Raw genomic sequence first — 13709 nt, forward strand, 5'->3', positions numbered from 1 at the left:
ACTTTCAAAACAGTTAAAAATTACCCTTGTCGCTAGTTTTAAACAGAAATCGTAAGTGTTATCTTTCAAAAATACCTTTGAACTTTCAAAAGTTTCAAGAATACCTTTAAACCTAAAAAAAATTAAAAAAAATACATTTACTGTTAATATATGAACACAAACCATTGAAAGTCGTTCCAAAAATAACCTTGAACTTTCAACGGTGGCATTAAATACGCTCCTATCGTTAGTATAGTGATCAATTTGTTTGAAGTTTTCTTAAGTTTGAAAAGAACCGATCAATTTTAAAACAAATTATATATGAAGGGATCAAATCCCATAGCAGAAGCAAGTGATTGCTTTGTTTTCAATTTTGTTTTAGAATTTTCAAATTTCGTTTCAGAATTTTCAATATAGAATAGAAAACACAACATGCATTCACAATACAGTAAAGGTTAAGCATGACATAAAAGTTAATTTTACAAACAATAAGATAGAACTCACATTTGCAAAATCTTTTTTTTTAAGAAAAAAAAAGTTGTATCTTCTTCTTCCTTAACGAACCAATCTTACACAAATAATATGTGACACCACCATATGGTCTTTCCTGCTATTCTCTAGGCAATGACTGATATATGGGAATCAATTTTTGAAAGAGATAAAAGGGAATCAAATTTTTTTGGAGAGATCTTTTTACAGAGGGCCCATTTATTTGTAAAAATAACATTGAGAGAGAAGAGAAAGAGGTGAGAGAGGATGGGAGGAAGTTTTTTTTTTTTTTTTTTTTTCTATAATAACCAAATCTCTAAGAAAAATTTTCCCTCCCTCCATTTATTTAAAATGTGAAGTGAGATTAAAACATAACTCTAACTTCCTACTATTTAATTTAAATTGAAGTAAAATAAAATTCATTTAATTACATAAAATAATTAGTTTATCAATATTTTAATTAAATATCTCATATTTAATTAATGTACATTCAAATCATATTCAAATGCACATCTTTTATAATCTATAGTTTTAATATGAATCTCATTTATATTAAATTTTAACCTATAGTTTTAATATGAATCTAATTCATACTATTTTAATGTTCGAATTATATTCAAATATATCAAATCTCCCTTTATTATAAAGTTTACTTTTGAATCTTATTTAAATTTAACTTTATATTATAATGTAACTATATTATATCAATTGTATCATATACAATTAATGTTATTCTCTTTAATAATTTAAACAATTCAAATTCTTTCAAAACTATTGGTCCTTGTTTACCTTTTGTGAGCTAGGAAAGGGATCTAATGGACCTACAGAGTAAAAACTCTAATGATCCAAGATTAATTAATTAAACTCTCCAATTACGTTAATCAACATTAATTAAATGTGGGACACTCAACCTATAACTGCATTATTCGCACTGTAGAATTTATTGCGTCTATGGATTTAACCATTACAAGTAATTTGATCCTTCACGAGTTGTTTGTAATCACAGTTATGTCAAAATTACCATTTTACCCCTATAATTACCTCTTACTCCTAAAGTACCATCGATCTCTCTAATGAACAATCTGTTTATAGTCCTACCATAAACCAAGTCCCTTTCAAGCAAGTGAGAGGGTAGGTACCCTTTGTTTAGAATCCGAAATCAGCACTTAAAGGAACAACTCATCTACTTACTCTAAAGGTGGGAATGAGTCATCTTGTGTAGTTATGTTCCTAGCTCCTTACTCGAACATGTCACCAAAATGGGAGGCTTATTGAGTCAACGACTTAAGCCACTCTCACCCATACAAATTAAAGGACAACCCTTATAGACAGGAGTCCATTGCTCATCAAGATTGAGAACGAGTTACATATTATCTAATGAAATATTAATTTCTTCAATCAACGGTGTTATAAAGAGAGATTAAGCATTTCACGTTCCGATTTTATACAATTTTATTGTACAGAATACCCTTACTCGCATGTCTCCACATGAACAATTTGGATCACATCATTTGTAACAATTACAATATTTGTAACACTTACAAAGTGGACCGTATCCATAGTGTTATCAGAATAAGGCACCCAACCTTATCCATATACTATAGATCTTTTAGGTTACTACTTGAACATGATCCACTTGTATGTTCATTACATACTGTTCAAGTTCTCATGAAATAACTTTGGATATTTCCTATAATGGATAATTCATTATTACATATTTAAAATAATCAACTATTATATCAAATAATAAATTAACTATGAGGCTTTAGGGCATAAATCCCAATGATAAATATATATTTTTTAAATAGATACTCATTTGTCTCTCATTTGTCCAATTCTTACACCAATTTTGTCACAACAAAACATAAACCAAAACTTCGAATTAAAGCATAAAATCTTACAAAATTCAAAATCAATTGTATTTTTTTTACTTCTTTTTTTTAAGGTAACAACCCTCATGCAATTGTTGAAAATTTAGAGGTATTTTTACAACGAAGTATTAATAATTTCTATTCATATATTAACAGTAAGGATATTTTTAATTTTTTTCTTTAAGTTTAAGGGTATTTTTTTAAAAACTTTTTGGTATTTTTGAAACAAAACACTAACAGTTTCTTTCTAAACCTAATGGTAAAAGTATTTTGAACCTTTTTTTTTTTTATTTATTTTTTAAGTTTAAGGGTACTTTTGAAACTTTTGAAAGTTCAGATGCATTTTTGACACAGAGTACAAAGTTCAAGAGTATTTTGTATAATTTAACTTTTTTGAGAAAGAGTTGGACGTATGAGTGTTTTTTTTTTTTTAAAAAAAAAAACAGTTTTTATCAAAACCGTTTAAATGAAAACAACTTTTTGAAAAACATTCTTTTCCAAGTTAATCAAAACAGGAGCTTGTATCATGGTAACAAAATAAGTATCAATTGGAGTTTGAGAGGCAAAAAGAAGTTGTCCAATATAGATAGAGGATTTAAATGGATGCTTATGTAATTTTTTATGTGTAAGTGGACTTGACCATTTGTTGGCCCATATCATATATAATTTCTTTTCTCTTTTTTTTTTTTTGGTACTAGGTAGAAAAATGTGATATTTGTTACATATATGTTGGGCCAACCATGTAACATGATCATTAATAGGGTCATTATAGTACAATTACATTGTGAGGATATTTCACCTAAAATATAAATGTTAATTTGTTTTGTTCCAATAAATCCAATCTAATTTTATCCAATTTGACTAGAAACCTCATATACAAATTTGTAAAAGGATTGCTTAAATTAAAAAAAAAAAAAAAAAAAATTGAAATGCATGATTCAAGAGTACACCCGAAGCCCCATTTCCCAAAACTCCCAACAATACATGTATACTTAAAAAATGAATAAATAAAACAAAGTGTAATCCATAATTTATTGAAATATATATATATATATATATATATATATATATATAATTGTTAAATAAAAAGGTTTCCAAACAAAAATAATCACCATAAAACTGGATTATTTATGTTAAAAAAGCTACACGATATACTCCTGACATATGAATTCAACTCATCATTCCAAACATCATATACACAAACGTATGAACTCCACAGACATACGAACTCAATTCAATGCTCCAAACAATCTCTACCTATCGTTTTACATCATTACTTTCCCTATGTTTTCTTCTTGCTTTCCAACACTTTTCTTTCATCCTTCTTTATTTCAAAGCACACAAACAAACTCCAATCATTTTCTTGGTTCTTTAGTTGCTAAAATCGAACTACTTGACTGTATCCAATTTATATTACTTATTTGTAGTGTATACTTACACTTAATGACCGTTGTTCCTATAGCTTACCACTAATTTACTGTATTTAGCTTCAAATATTTGCTCTTATAAAGTCTACTCATAAGTTAAATCACCAACATGTTTATATGATGTTATTTATTCAATAGTTATATAAAAATCTGTTAAAGACAACATGTTCTCAATTTATGAAACTTTTCTAGCTAAAGAGAATGTTTGAAAATTAATGGACTATAATATAATATGCACAAAAATTTATGATTTATTTTAGAAAAATAAAATATGAGAGTGAAGACATCCGGAAGAATTGAAAGTGAAATTGTTGAAGAAATGTGACGACATTTCTTTGGTTGCTAAGATGGTGGGGGAGATTCAATTAAAAAAATCATGACAGAGGATATTGAACAAAAATATGAAGGAGAAGGAAAAGAAGAAGATGATGATGAAATTCATAAAGAAAAATTATGAATAAAAAATTTTGATTTCTCTTTAGTTTCTCATTTTATTTAATCACATTTCTGCAAGAAAGGTAGTGGATTAATTGTTGTTCATTAACAAAAATAAACAAAAACATACATATGAACTCAGACCAAATAACTTAACACCCTAAATACATACTTATGACTCCATAGACATATGAACTCTATATATTATGTCAACTGAACGTTGCAAACAACCTCAAATCGAGAAAAGAACATTCATAATGCAAACAAAAAAGAAACAATATTCTAAATTTCTAACACTCATCCCAAAACATAAAAGCAATAATGTACTGAATCCCTAATAGTCACTTGTTTTGCAGTGGTTGGGTATGACTTTAACAAAGTTGCAACTAAAAAAAAAGTTATGGGAGAAAATGAGATATATGGACAAACATAATCTATATTATATATAGACCAAAATCACCAAGTATGTTGACAATTCTATTCATATGGACTAAAATATACATATTTTATACCTAGAATGATTAGATCAAAGTTGAAAAGCATAAACAAAAATGTAATTTTTAACTTTTTAGTATTATATTCAAAAATAATGAAGGAGAATATTGAAACAGACACCTACAATTATGTTTCAAACAATAGAAGCTACCCTTTAAAAGGAATATACAAAAATTTTCAAAAAAAAAAAAAAAAACCTTTTAAAGTAATTAAACCTACAATACTTCGATGTGAAAATAAATCACCCAACCACGATATTTTTATGGTATAATTTAAATATTTATCTTGTAAAAGATGGTGAAAATGAATGAAATAAATATTCAATAAATCAAGAAAAGAATTATATATTCATTTCCATGACTTCAATTTTAAGTTGAGAAAAAAATGCAATCATCTCATAAATAAAGAGAATAGATTCACAATTAAACTCAACCATGGTTAAGAGATTAATCATTTTCATAAAATAGTTTGAATTTACCGCGATTAAAATACAATGTACTCCAACAAATTATATAATTGATAAGAATGATGGAAATTCCAAAAGACTACAAAAATTATCCTTTTTTAGAATGTGAAGGGAATAAATTATCTTCCTAACATTGGTTTCTTTTTAAATTATTAGATATTCATGAACATTATTTCTCAATAAATTAGCTATTAAATTTTATATAAAGAACAATTTCTTCCTTTCTGTTGGCGAAAAAAAAAAACCACTCATTAATATTTTTTATTTTAGTTAATAAATATGGACATAATCATCTAACATTAGTGTTTGAACGATTTAGTTCTTATCATGAAAACTTTCATTAAGTATCATTTTTTATTACGTAACAACTTACCAAAAAGAAACCCGATTCTCTATCAGATTATCAATATGTGTAAGAAATTTCATTAAATCGTATTAATATTTTTCAAAATAAAAATTAAATTGTTATAAATTGTAAGATAGAAAGATTAAAAAATCATTACTTAAAGTTAGACTTTTTTAACCTATATTTAATTTTAAACTTATTAAAAATTACCAAAACAACTATCTAAAATTCAAACTATTGAGGCTTGTACTTGTCATAGATTCTTAATTCAAAATAAATTTAGTAATATAAACAAAAGAACTTCTAGCCACAAGTACATAATCCATAACAATAAATATATTTCCCTAAAGATAACATCAACATACTAAATATACAAATGTTCACTCAGATAAAAAATAAAATTAAAAAAATTAAAAATTGAAAAAATTCTTCACCCATAGTGTTACGTTTTTCTATCTCTATAGTCTCATTTGAGTTTTTTATTTAAGTTCAACGGAATGGAAAATGAACTATTGTCGTTTGAGATGGTAATTGATGATATATCTATTCTAACTATCCGGTCCGACCCGACTAACCTAATTTATTAAAAAAAAATCTACAATAACAAAATTAAAAAAAGAAAAGAAAAAAGTAAATTCCAAGTCTTAATAACCAAAGCCAAAAGATTATTTAAAAAAGAGAAAAAGTCCAAAACCAAAAACAGCAAAATATGTGGAATAGCCACCAGGCAGCCAAACCTATATTTGGCAATATGTATACTAAATGCAGCTACCATTAAATTACCATATACAACATTCAAGTAATCAGTAGAAAGAGAAAGCAAGAAAAAAAATTGAAGAAACGATTTGTCTGTCTCTGAGATGGACTGATGATGATGAAGAACAAGAAAAGAAAAAGGAAAAACAGAGAATGGGAAGATTGCATTTGAAACAAACAATGGAGAAAATTAAGAAAAAGAAAAAAGAAGCAAAATGAGAGAGAAAGAGAAGGAAGTGGGTCCCTTCAAAAGAGACCTATAAACACCGAAAACACTCTAAATGTGGCAAAAGGAGTCATGCATAACTCTATATAGTATACAGAGCCATGCAAGGTTGCCGTTTCCAGCCCCTTCTGCCATTTGGGGTAAAACGCTCTCTCTCCCTCCTTTATCTTCTCTTCTCTAAATTTGGTAATCTTTTACCCTCTTTCCAAGTTTATCACAGGCCCCAAAATGGGCAAATATTGAACCTGGAAAAAGGGGTGAGGGAAAAAAAGGTTGAGGGCTACAAAAACAAGGGGAATACGAAGAGGGGTTTTTCGTTTATTTGGGGTTTTTTTGAGGATTTCGATTGAAACCCGTAATTTTTGAGGGTTTTTATCAACTGGGTGTTTGTGATTTGGGATATTTTCAAATGGGTCGAGGGAAGATTGAAATCAAAAGGATTGAGAATGCTAATAGCAGGCAAGTTACATTCTCGAAGAGACGAGCTGGGTTGCTTAAGAAGGCTCAAGAGCTTGCTATTCTTTGTGATGCTGAAGTTGCTGTTATTATCTTCTCTAATACTGGCAAGCTTTTCGAGTTTTCTAGTTCTGGGTTTGTGTTTTTTCTACACACTCTTGATTCTTTCTTCTTCTTGTTTCCACTCCCCCCCCTCTTTTGCATGTTAGTTTTAGGTACTCTATTTTTCTAGAGATTAGTGTTGGATTTTCATCAGATATTGGAGAAATTGAGCTGAATCTTGTGGAGGTTTTGGTATTTCTGTTTGCACATTGCATGTTTCCTTTTTCCTGCTTTGAGGATGTCATTGTGTTTGCTGAATAAAATGCTTTATTCTTACACTTCTTAATAGTTTATGGTCTTAAGAAGGACCTTTTTTGGGTGTCTCTGTACTTAGACTGTATTTAACTTCTTCATTCTATACTTTCTTCTCCATGTGTGAACACAATACTGTTTTGAATCATTACTCCAAGTTTCATATAGTAAGTTTAAGTTTGGTGTTGGTGAAACATTTTCATTAATTTTACAGTATATGGTCTGAAAGCTTTCTAATTACTGAAGAATGCTATAGCCACCTTTTGTGAACTTGGAAGGCTTGTTTGAAGGATCTTATGATTGTTGGACATGTCTTTTTGAGGCAAGACCAAAATTTGGTTTTCCCTGGTCTACTCTGAATCGACTTAGACTGAATGTGGTGACTCACTGCAATTTTTTTTTTTAAAAAAATTGAATTGGCTTCTCGTTCTTCATCCTTGCTCAATTTTTTCTTTTTGAATTCTTTCATGTTCTTTTTGGTGCTCGACTCTGTTTCATTCATTCTTCCATCACTGCCATTGCTTTGTATGGAGATTTAAGGTTTGGCCATATAATTTGGATCTGCCTTTAGCAATGGGAGAGGAAAATTATGAATGTAATCTACTTTTATGTGGTTTGAAGTTGGTTTTGTTTCTGACGTTGTTTTCAACACTACATGAATCATGACTCAAACAGAGAATATTATGCAACACATTTATCAACATGTATAGTGTATCAAAATATCTGTCTTTGCCATCGTCCATCCTCTTGGCACTGTTACATCTGCAAATATGTATGGGCATTCAAAAAGAAATACACAACCAAGGTCGAATTTCTTCTTCAAAAATGTCTACTTGGATTCTTCCATCGTTGTAATCAAAAGCTAATTTGTTACTTTTAGACGTACCTAAATCTAATCGAGATGTTTTTTTCCTTTTTTGGGAGATAGACTTAAACTTGTAATTAAGTGCTGAATGTACATCATCATTTGCTCTCTCGTTATTACAAATGAAGCCTAACCCAATCTATTTTATCCTTCTTTGGGCAGCATGAAGCATACTCTTGCAAGATACAACAAATGTGTAGAATCTTCAGAGACTACAGTAGACGTGCACAAGGTCGAGGTACTGACTGTTCCATATTAGGTTAAAATTACAGATGAATTTTCATGCATGTATCTAAAAGGCCTCTAAACATTTAAAAAGTGTCTAATAGGTCATTAAACTTTCAATTTTGTATTGAATAGGTTTTAAACTTTAGGTCCTTGAACTTTTAATTTTGTGTCTAATAGGTCACTAGCGTTTTTAACCTTTTTCAAAATTAATGGATCTATTAGACATAAAATTAAATGTTAAATCTAATTCGACGTGAACTTTTAATTTTGTATCTAAGAGGCATAAAATTTGTAGACTTATTAGACACTTTTTAAAGTTGAGGGACCTATTTAGCACAATTTTAGAAGTTTGAAACTAAACTTGTAACTTAACATTAACGTTGTTTAGATTAGGTCGATGCCTCGAGAATATTATATTTTTCATCACATTCTAGAAATAAAGGAGTATTTGCGCAATATTTCGATATTTTGCAATGTATTAATTGTTATTGTTTTGGGTTATCACTTCTTGGTTGTTTGTTTTATTCGGGTGTTCTTGGACGAATTGCATCATTCTTCTAACATTATCTTCCTCCCCAGAAGCAAGAGCATGAGGAGGTAGACATTCTAAGAGACGAAATAACAACTCTTCAAATGAAACAATTGTACGTCATTCTGCTTGACACGTGATCTTTAAAGTGAAGTTGCATCTTTTATATGTATTTTATCATTTTTTGCTGTGCAGACAGCTATTGGGAAAGGATCTCACCGGTTTAGGCTTCAAAGAGTTGCAGAACCTGGAGCAACAACTAAATGAAGGGCTATTACTGGTGAAAGAGAAGAAGGTTCGGGTTTGACTTCCCCTTTTTCTCATCTCCCTTGAGCAAAAATATTTAGATTAGTGATTTTCTGTAACATGGAACATTGTACTTTCAACCTTTGATGAACCTTCTATTTCTTTAGGAACAGTTACTGATGGAGCAACTAGAGCAATCAAGGGTACAGGTGACTCAATATATTTTGTGCCTTTACTACATAAGTACACATTCAAATTTTGATACTTGAGTGAGTTAGAATTAGGTTAATCCTTGAAAATTGGAACCTCAGAAAGAGAACTTTGATGAATAACATGCTAAACCATAGTGGTAACTAACGTTTTCGTATTAGTTTGTTGTTTTGATCCATGATAATATAAGCTTAGTACACGATAATTCAAGTTTTGATGGGCAAATGACTCGTGGTTATCAATGCTTTCGATGACAATGACACATCCTCCCCCTGCCTCCACTATGCAATATGGAGTACAAAAGTTTAGGGCCTAAAATATGATTGAAACCTAATGACGATGATATTAGCATGGTGAGAACTGCATTTGGAGCAGTAGTTATGAGAAGAAAATTGTAGATTATGCAAAAGTAATGGCATGGTCAGGCTATTTCATCAATGGAAACTTCATTTTCACCAAAATACATCTAGTAGCGAGAAATCTCATGGAATATGTTTACATTTTTGTTTCAGGAACAACGAGCAATGCTTGAGAACGAAACTCTGCGGAGACAGGCAAGGAGATGTCATCGATACTAACTTAAGAATCATTATTTATTTACTAAGGCATGAGTTTTTATGATTTTACCTCACCATGCATTGTAGGTCAATGAGCTTCGGTGTCTGTTTCCGCCGGTTGATTGTCAGCTTCCTGCTTATCTTGAATACTGCTCTCTTGAACAGAAGAATATTGGCATTAGAAGCCCTGATATAGCCTGCAACTCCGAAATTGAAAGAGGAGATTCAGACACCACCTTGCACTTGGGGTAATGGCTTGCTTTTTAACTGAGCTATGAAATTGTTTTAGTCGTACCTGCATTTAAATTCTTCTCTAGTTCAATATTATGACATATTGAGAACATGGTGTAGCATCGGTTGAATCTCACCGTTATCTGTGTGCTCTGTTCTTTCAACAATTCCCTCTGTTTTCTCTGCTAGTGAAAAGATAACATGAAAATTGCCCCAACTCTGCTTTTGGACTCTTCCTTCCATTGTACTATTGGCTATTGGTTATGTTTTTAAATTGATCCTCCCTGTTGCCCAGGCTGCCATCTCATGTTTATTGCAAGAGAAAGGAGGGTGAGAGAGATACTCATTCAAATGATTCAGGGAGCCAAATGGGCCTACTATGATGTCTCTCTCTCTCTCATTCATTCTGATTAATTAGAATGGCGGCACAGACACTGACGAGACAAACCGGGATAATCAGTTTCATCTCCACCTTCAGAAACTGCAAATATTCATTAGGTGACTCTGAAACCATTGAAACAGAGAGAGTTAGAAATCCTCGTGTAGGAGAAGGAGATCAGTCATGAAAATGACATTGTTGCAGTTAGTTTTATTAGATTTTGGAGTCATTTGTTAAGAAGTTTGCAAACTCTAGCCCTTCACTTGTAGCTGCCTAAAGAAGGAATATTAGCTATTCTTTCTGGCTTATTTGTTAGCTGATCTGTAATTTTTCCTGCCTCACTTCTTCTGTGGCTGGATCAAATTTGGAATGCCAAGCTAAGGTTTCAATGTGTATTGAATTCTAAGGTGCTCTCTCTCTCTTGCTATCATCTCTATTTTCTTTTTCCAGTTTCCAGAAAAAAAGTGATCAATTGTAAACTTGTATTATTTATATTGCAGTTCAACAGTAAAGTTTATACATTATAACTCACAATCACAATTCAATATATAAAAAAAGTAGAAACAATCCAACCATGGCTATTGATTTCTCTGTCTTAGGCAATCAAGCAGTTTGCTTCTCTCTTCCAAAACGTCAGAGAAGAGAGAATCAACTTCCTTCCTCAAATCATCTATCTCCTTCTCAAGAGCCTCTAATCTTTTCTGCAAATTCTCAGCTGCATCACTTCTTTTCCCAGCCGCCATGGAAGCAACAAGAAGCTCAACTCCATCATTCACCTCTTTAATTTCCTTCAACCTCACCCCAGATTCACAAATTGCTTTGTGAACAGTAAAATCCAATCTATCCAAACCAGAAACCCCTAATTCCCCAGATGATTTCCTCATCTCCATGAATGCCTCAGCATCTCCACTCAATCCAGAAATCACAATCCCACAAACCCACAAACCAATCTGCTTCATAATCATCAAAGCACGACAAACCACCAATTCTTTCTCAGATTTCTCAAGTTCCACACAAATCTCTCCATTTTCACCTTCCTTGATTGGCTCCTTGTTGAAACTGCTTGTTCCTATAGGCTTTAATCGATCAATAGCAGAGGAAGGAGAAGCCTCCACCAAGCTCAAAGCATGAGAAAGCTCCAACCGAGCTTGACCCAGATGAGCAATACACGAACTAATCAAATTCAAAAGATCAAGCAATTTCAATGTGTATTTAAGAAACTCATCCCCTGATGAACCCTCATGTTTCCGAACTGGGTAATCAATTTCCATGAGCAACTTCGCAAACGCCCTGTGTTGAATACGAAGCAATTCGAAACACTGCTTGATCAACGAAAACGAGAGGATTTCCGATGTGGGTTTATTAAAATCAAACCCCACATCGTTCAAACGAATCGAGATTTGTGAGAGAAATCTCTGAATCGCAGCCGAACACGCTTCCGAGTCATGATGATGGCGATGATCTTCCAGTTTGGAGAACAAATTGTCAATTGGGTGTAACGAAATGACCATGGACAGAGCAAGAACAGAAGCTTGCGATTGAATTGAACGATGTCTAGAGATAAAGAAGAAGAAGTTTTTGGATCAATTTTGGGGGATTTGTTGAATCGAATCAACGGTCAATTGGGGTTATCTAATAGATGAATTCTACGGATTTTTGGCGAACTGGGCCAGCCCAAGTGGGAACTTTGCGTGAGATTTTAAAGCAGTCACGAGGAGGAAAGCATCAATGAAGATGAACAGAGAGCTTTTTTTCTATGCTACCGAAAGCTTTCAGTGTAAGATCAAGTAACGTGTTCATTTCGATAATGTTGATTTAAAGAAGAAAACAGTTGAAGATGTGAAACTTCAGTTATTTTATTTCTCTTTTTCTTTCAAAGAGTTGTTGGGTATTAGAGATTAGAGAGAATAAAAAAAATAGTCAAATTATAACACTTTTGAGTATTCAATCACTCAATCCCAAATTGAAAGTTTAGGAAGGAATATGCATTTCTAGGTAATCTGGATTTTGTTTTTGAATTTTTTTCTCTAGATTTTAACCGTGTAAATTTTGGAAACAATTTTTTTAAAAAAATGTTTTGAGTATCTTTAAATTTTGAATTTGAAAATTTGAAAATTTAAAATTATATTAAAAAAAAAAGATTAAAACATTACCAAATATAGTATTTATTTATTAAATCAATTTCTTTTGTTAAATTAAAATATGTATTATATAACATTATAAAAGAAAATTATTTTAACTGATAAAATTGTTGAAAGTATTTATAAATATAGCAAAATAGCACAATCTATCTACAACACAAATAATAGTCTATCGCGGTATATCGTAGATAGACTGATATTTTGTTATTGCTTGTAAATATTTTGGTTCATTTTTCTATATTTGAAAATAATTCTATTATAAAAATAATAATAGTGCAATTTTTTTTAACATAAGTCAGATTCATACATTAATTAATAATAGTTTATATTTTATCTAATATTTAGTGAATAATTATAATTAGGTTTATGATTTATAAATATATTACCCATATTTTGAATAATTATTTAAATTATAATTTAATGTTTAAATCTACTTTGAAACACATATAACTACATTTTCATCGAATTCCTTATTTTCAAATTTTATTTTCCTATTACCTACCAAATAGACTCGTAGGGTTCCTTGAGACTAAAAAATCAAGTTTATATTTAACTGGTCAATTAATTTTTTTAAATTTTAATATTTTTAGATTCCTATTTCACACAAAATAGAAAGTGTAGAGTTATATTTGACATATTAAACAAATTTAAGAATCAAATAGACATCATTCTACGTTTCAAAATTCGAAGACTAAATTTATAATTTAAAAAGGAAAAATAAATAATAGAGTTGATATTACAGGACATAGAAGTTGACTTGGTACAATTTGATTACAGGATTATATATAAAGACAAATTGATGTTAAACGGAAATATCGGTTCAAAGAAAGTAAAATATTGAAAATAATAATAATAAAAAGATTGGATTCAAATTCAAAATGAACAGCTCATCAAATTTGATCCGTTCCCTAGTTTTTTTTTAAACATAAGTTATATTTTGGGGACTTTTTTTATTATTATTATTAACATCGTTTTAAAAATTTAATTAGAAATATATGGTTCTTTTGAAAAAATAATGTAATT

At 30.4% G+C, this 13709-nt stretch overlaps 2 protein-coding genes across 7 annotated transcripts; one reads left to right on the top strand and one right to left on the bottom strand.

Annotated features, from left to right (window-relative positions):
• The first annotated feature begins 6617 nt into the window (after nt 1–6617).
• Nucleotides 6618–12148, top strand: AGL15 (AGAMOUS-like 15). 4 transcript variants are annotated; one of them, XM_039049171.2, is made up of 8 exons: nt 6618–7081; nt 8328–8403; nt 8973–9037; nt 9118–9217; nt 9342–9371; nt 9891–9932; nt 10023–10183; nt 10462–10601. In XM_039049171.2, the coding sequence occupies exons 1-8, from the start codon at nt 6900–6902 to the stop codon at nt 10547–10549; spliced, it is 744 nt and encodes a 247-aa protein (XP_038905099.1). In that variant the 5' UTR covers nt 6618–6899; the 3' UTR covers nt 10550–10601. The 4 variants fall into 4 exon arrangements, with proteins under 4 accessions (XP_038905099.1, XP_038905098.1, XP_038905097.1 ...); XM_039049170.2 differs by having other exon boundaries at nt 6619–7081; nt 9336–9371; XM_039049169.2 differs by having other exon boundaries at nt 6622–7081; nt 9342–9377.
• LOC120091232 (protein BPS1, chloroplastic-like) lies at nt 9808–12056 on the bottom strand. 3 transcript variants are annotated; one of them, XM_090307445.1, is made up of 4 exons: nt 11119–12056; nt 10304–10670; nt 10011–10230; nt 9808–9920 (listed from the first exon to the last, which is right to left on the bottom strand). In XM_090307445.1, exon 1 carries the CDS (start codon nt 12054–12056, stop codon nt 11124–11126), a length of 933 nt encoding a protein of 310 aa, XP_090163571.1. In that variant the 3' UTR covers nt 9808–9920; nt 10011–10230; nt 10304–10670; nt 11119–11123. The 3 variants fall into 3 exon arrangements, with proteins under 3 accessions (XP_090163571.1, XP_090163570.1, XP_038905095.1); XM_090307444.1 differs by having other exon boundaries at nt 10006–10230; XM_039049167.2 differs by having other exon boundaries at nt 10006–10132; nt 10231–10670.
• Nucleotides 12149–13709: the final 1561 nt, after the last annotated feature.

This window comes from Benincasa hispida, chromosome 11 (assembly GCF_027475165.1).
Source record: "Benincasa hispida cultivar pf3 chromosome 11, pf3_genome.v1.1, whole genome shotgun sequence".
Taxonomy (NCBI): domain Eukaryota; kingdom Viridiplantae; phylum Streptophyta; class Magnoliopsida; order Cucurbitales; family Cucurbitaceae; genus Benincasa; species Benincasa hispida.

Bases quoted from the DNA above. Each gene is read 5' to 3' on its own strand.
- LOC120091232 (XM_090307445.1), bottom strand. From the start codon at position 12,056: ATGGTCATTTCGTTACACCCAATTGACAATTTGTTCTCCAAACTGGAA.
- AGL15 (XM_039049168.2), top strand. From the start codon at position 6,900: ATGGGTCGAGGGAAGATTGAAATCAAAAGGATTGAGAATGCTAATAGC. The intron at 7,082-8,327 runs GTTTGTGTTTTT...TTCTTTGGGCAG, and splicing joins TTCGAGTTTTCTAGTTCTGG to CATGAAGCATACTCTTGCAA. The intron at 9,038-9,117 runs GTACGTCATTCT...TTTGCTGTGCAG, and splicing joins ACTCTTCAAATGAAACAATT to ACAGCTATTGGGAAAGGATC.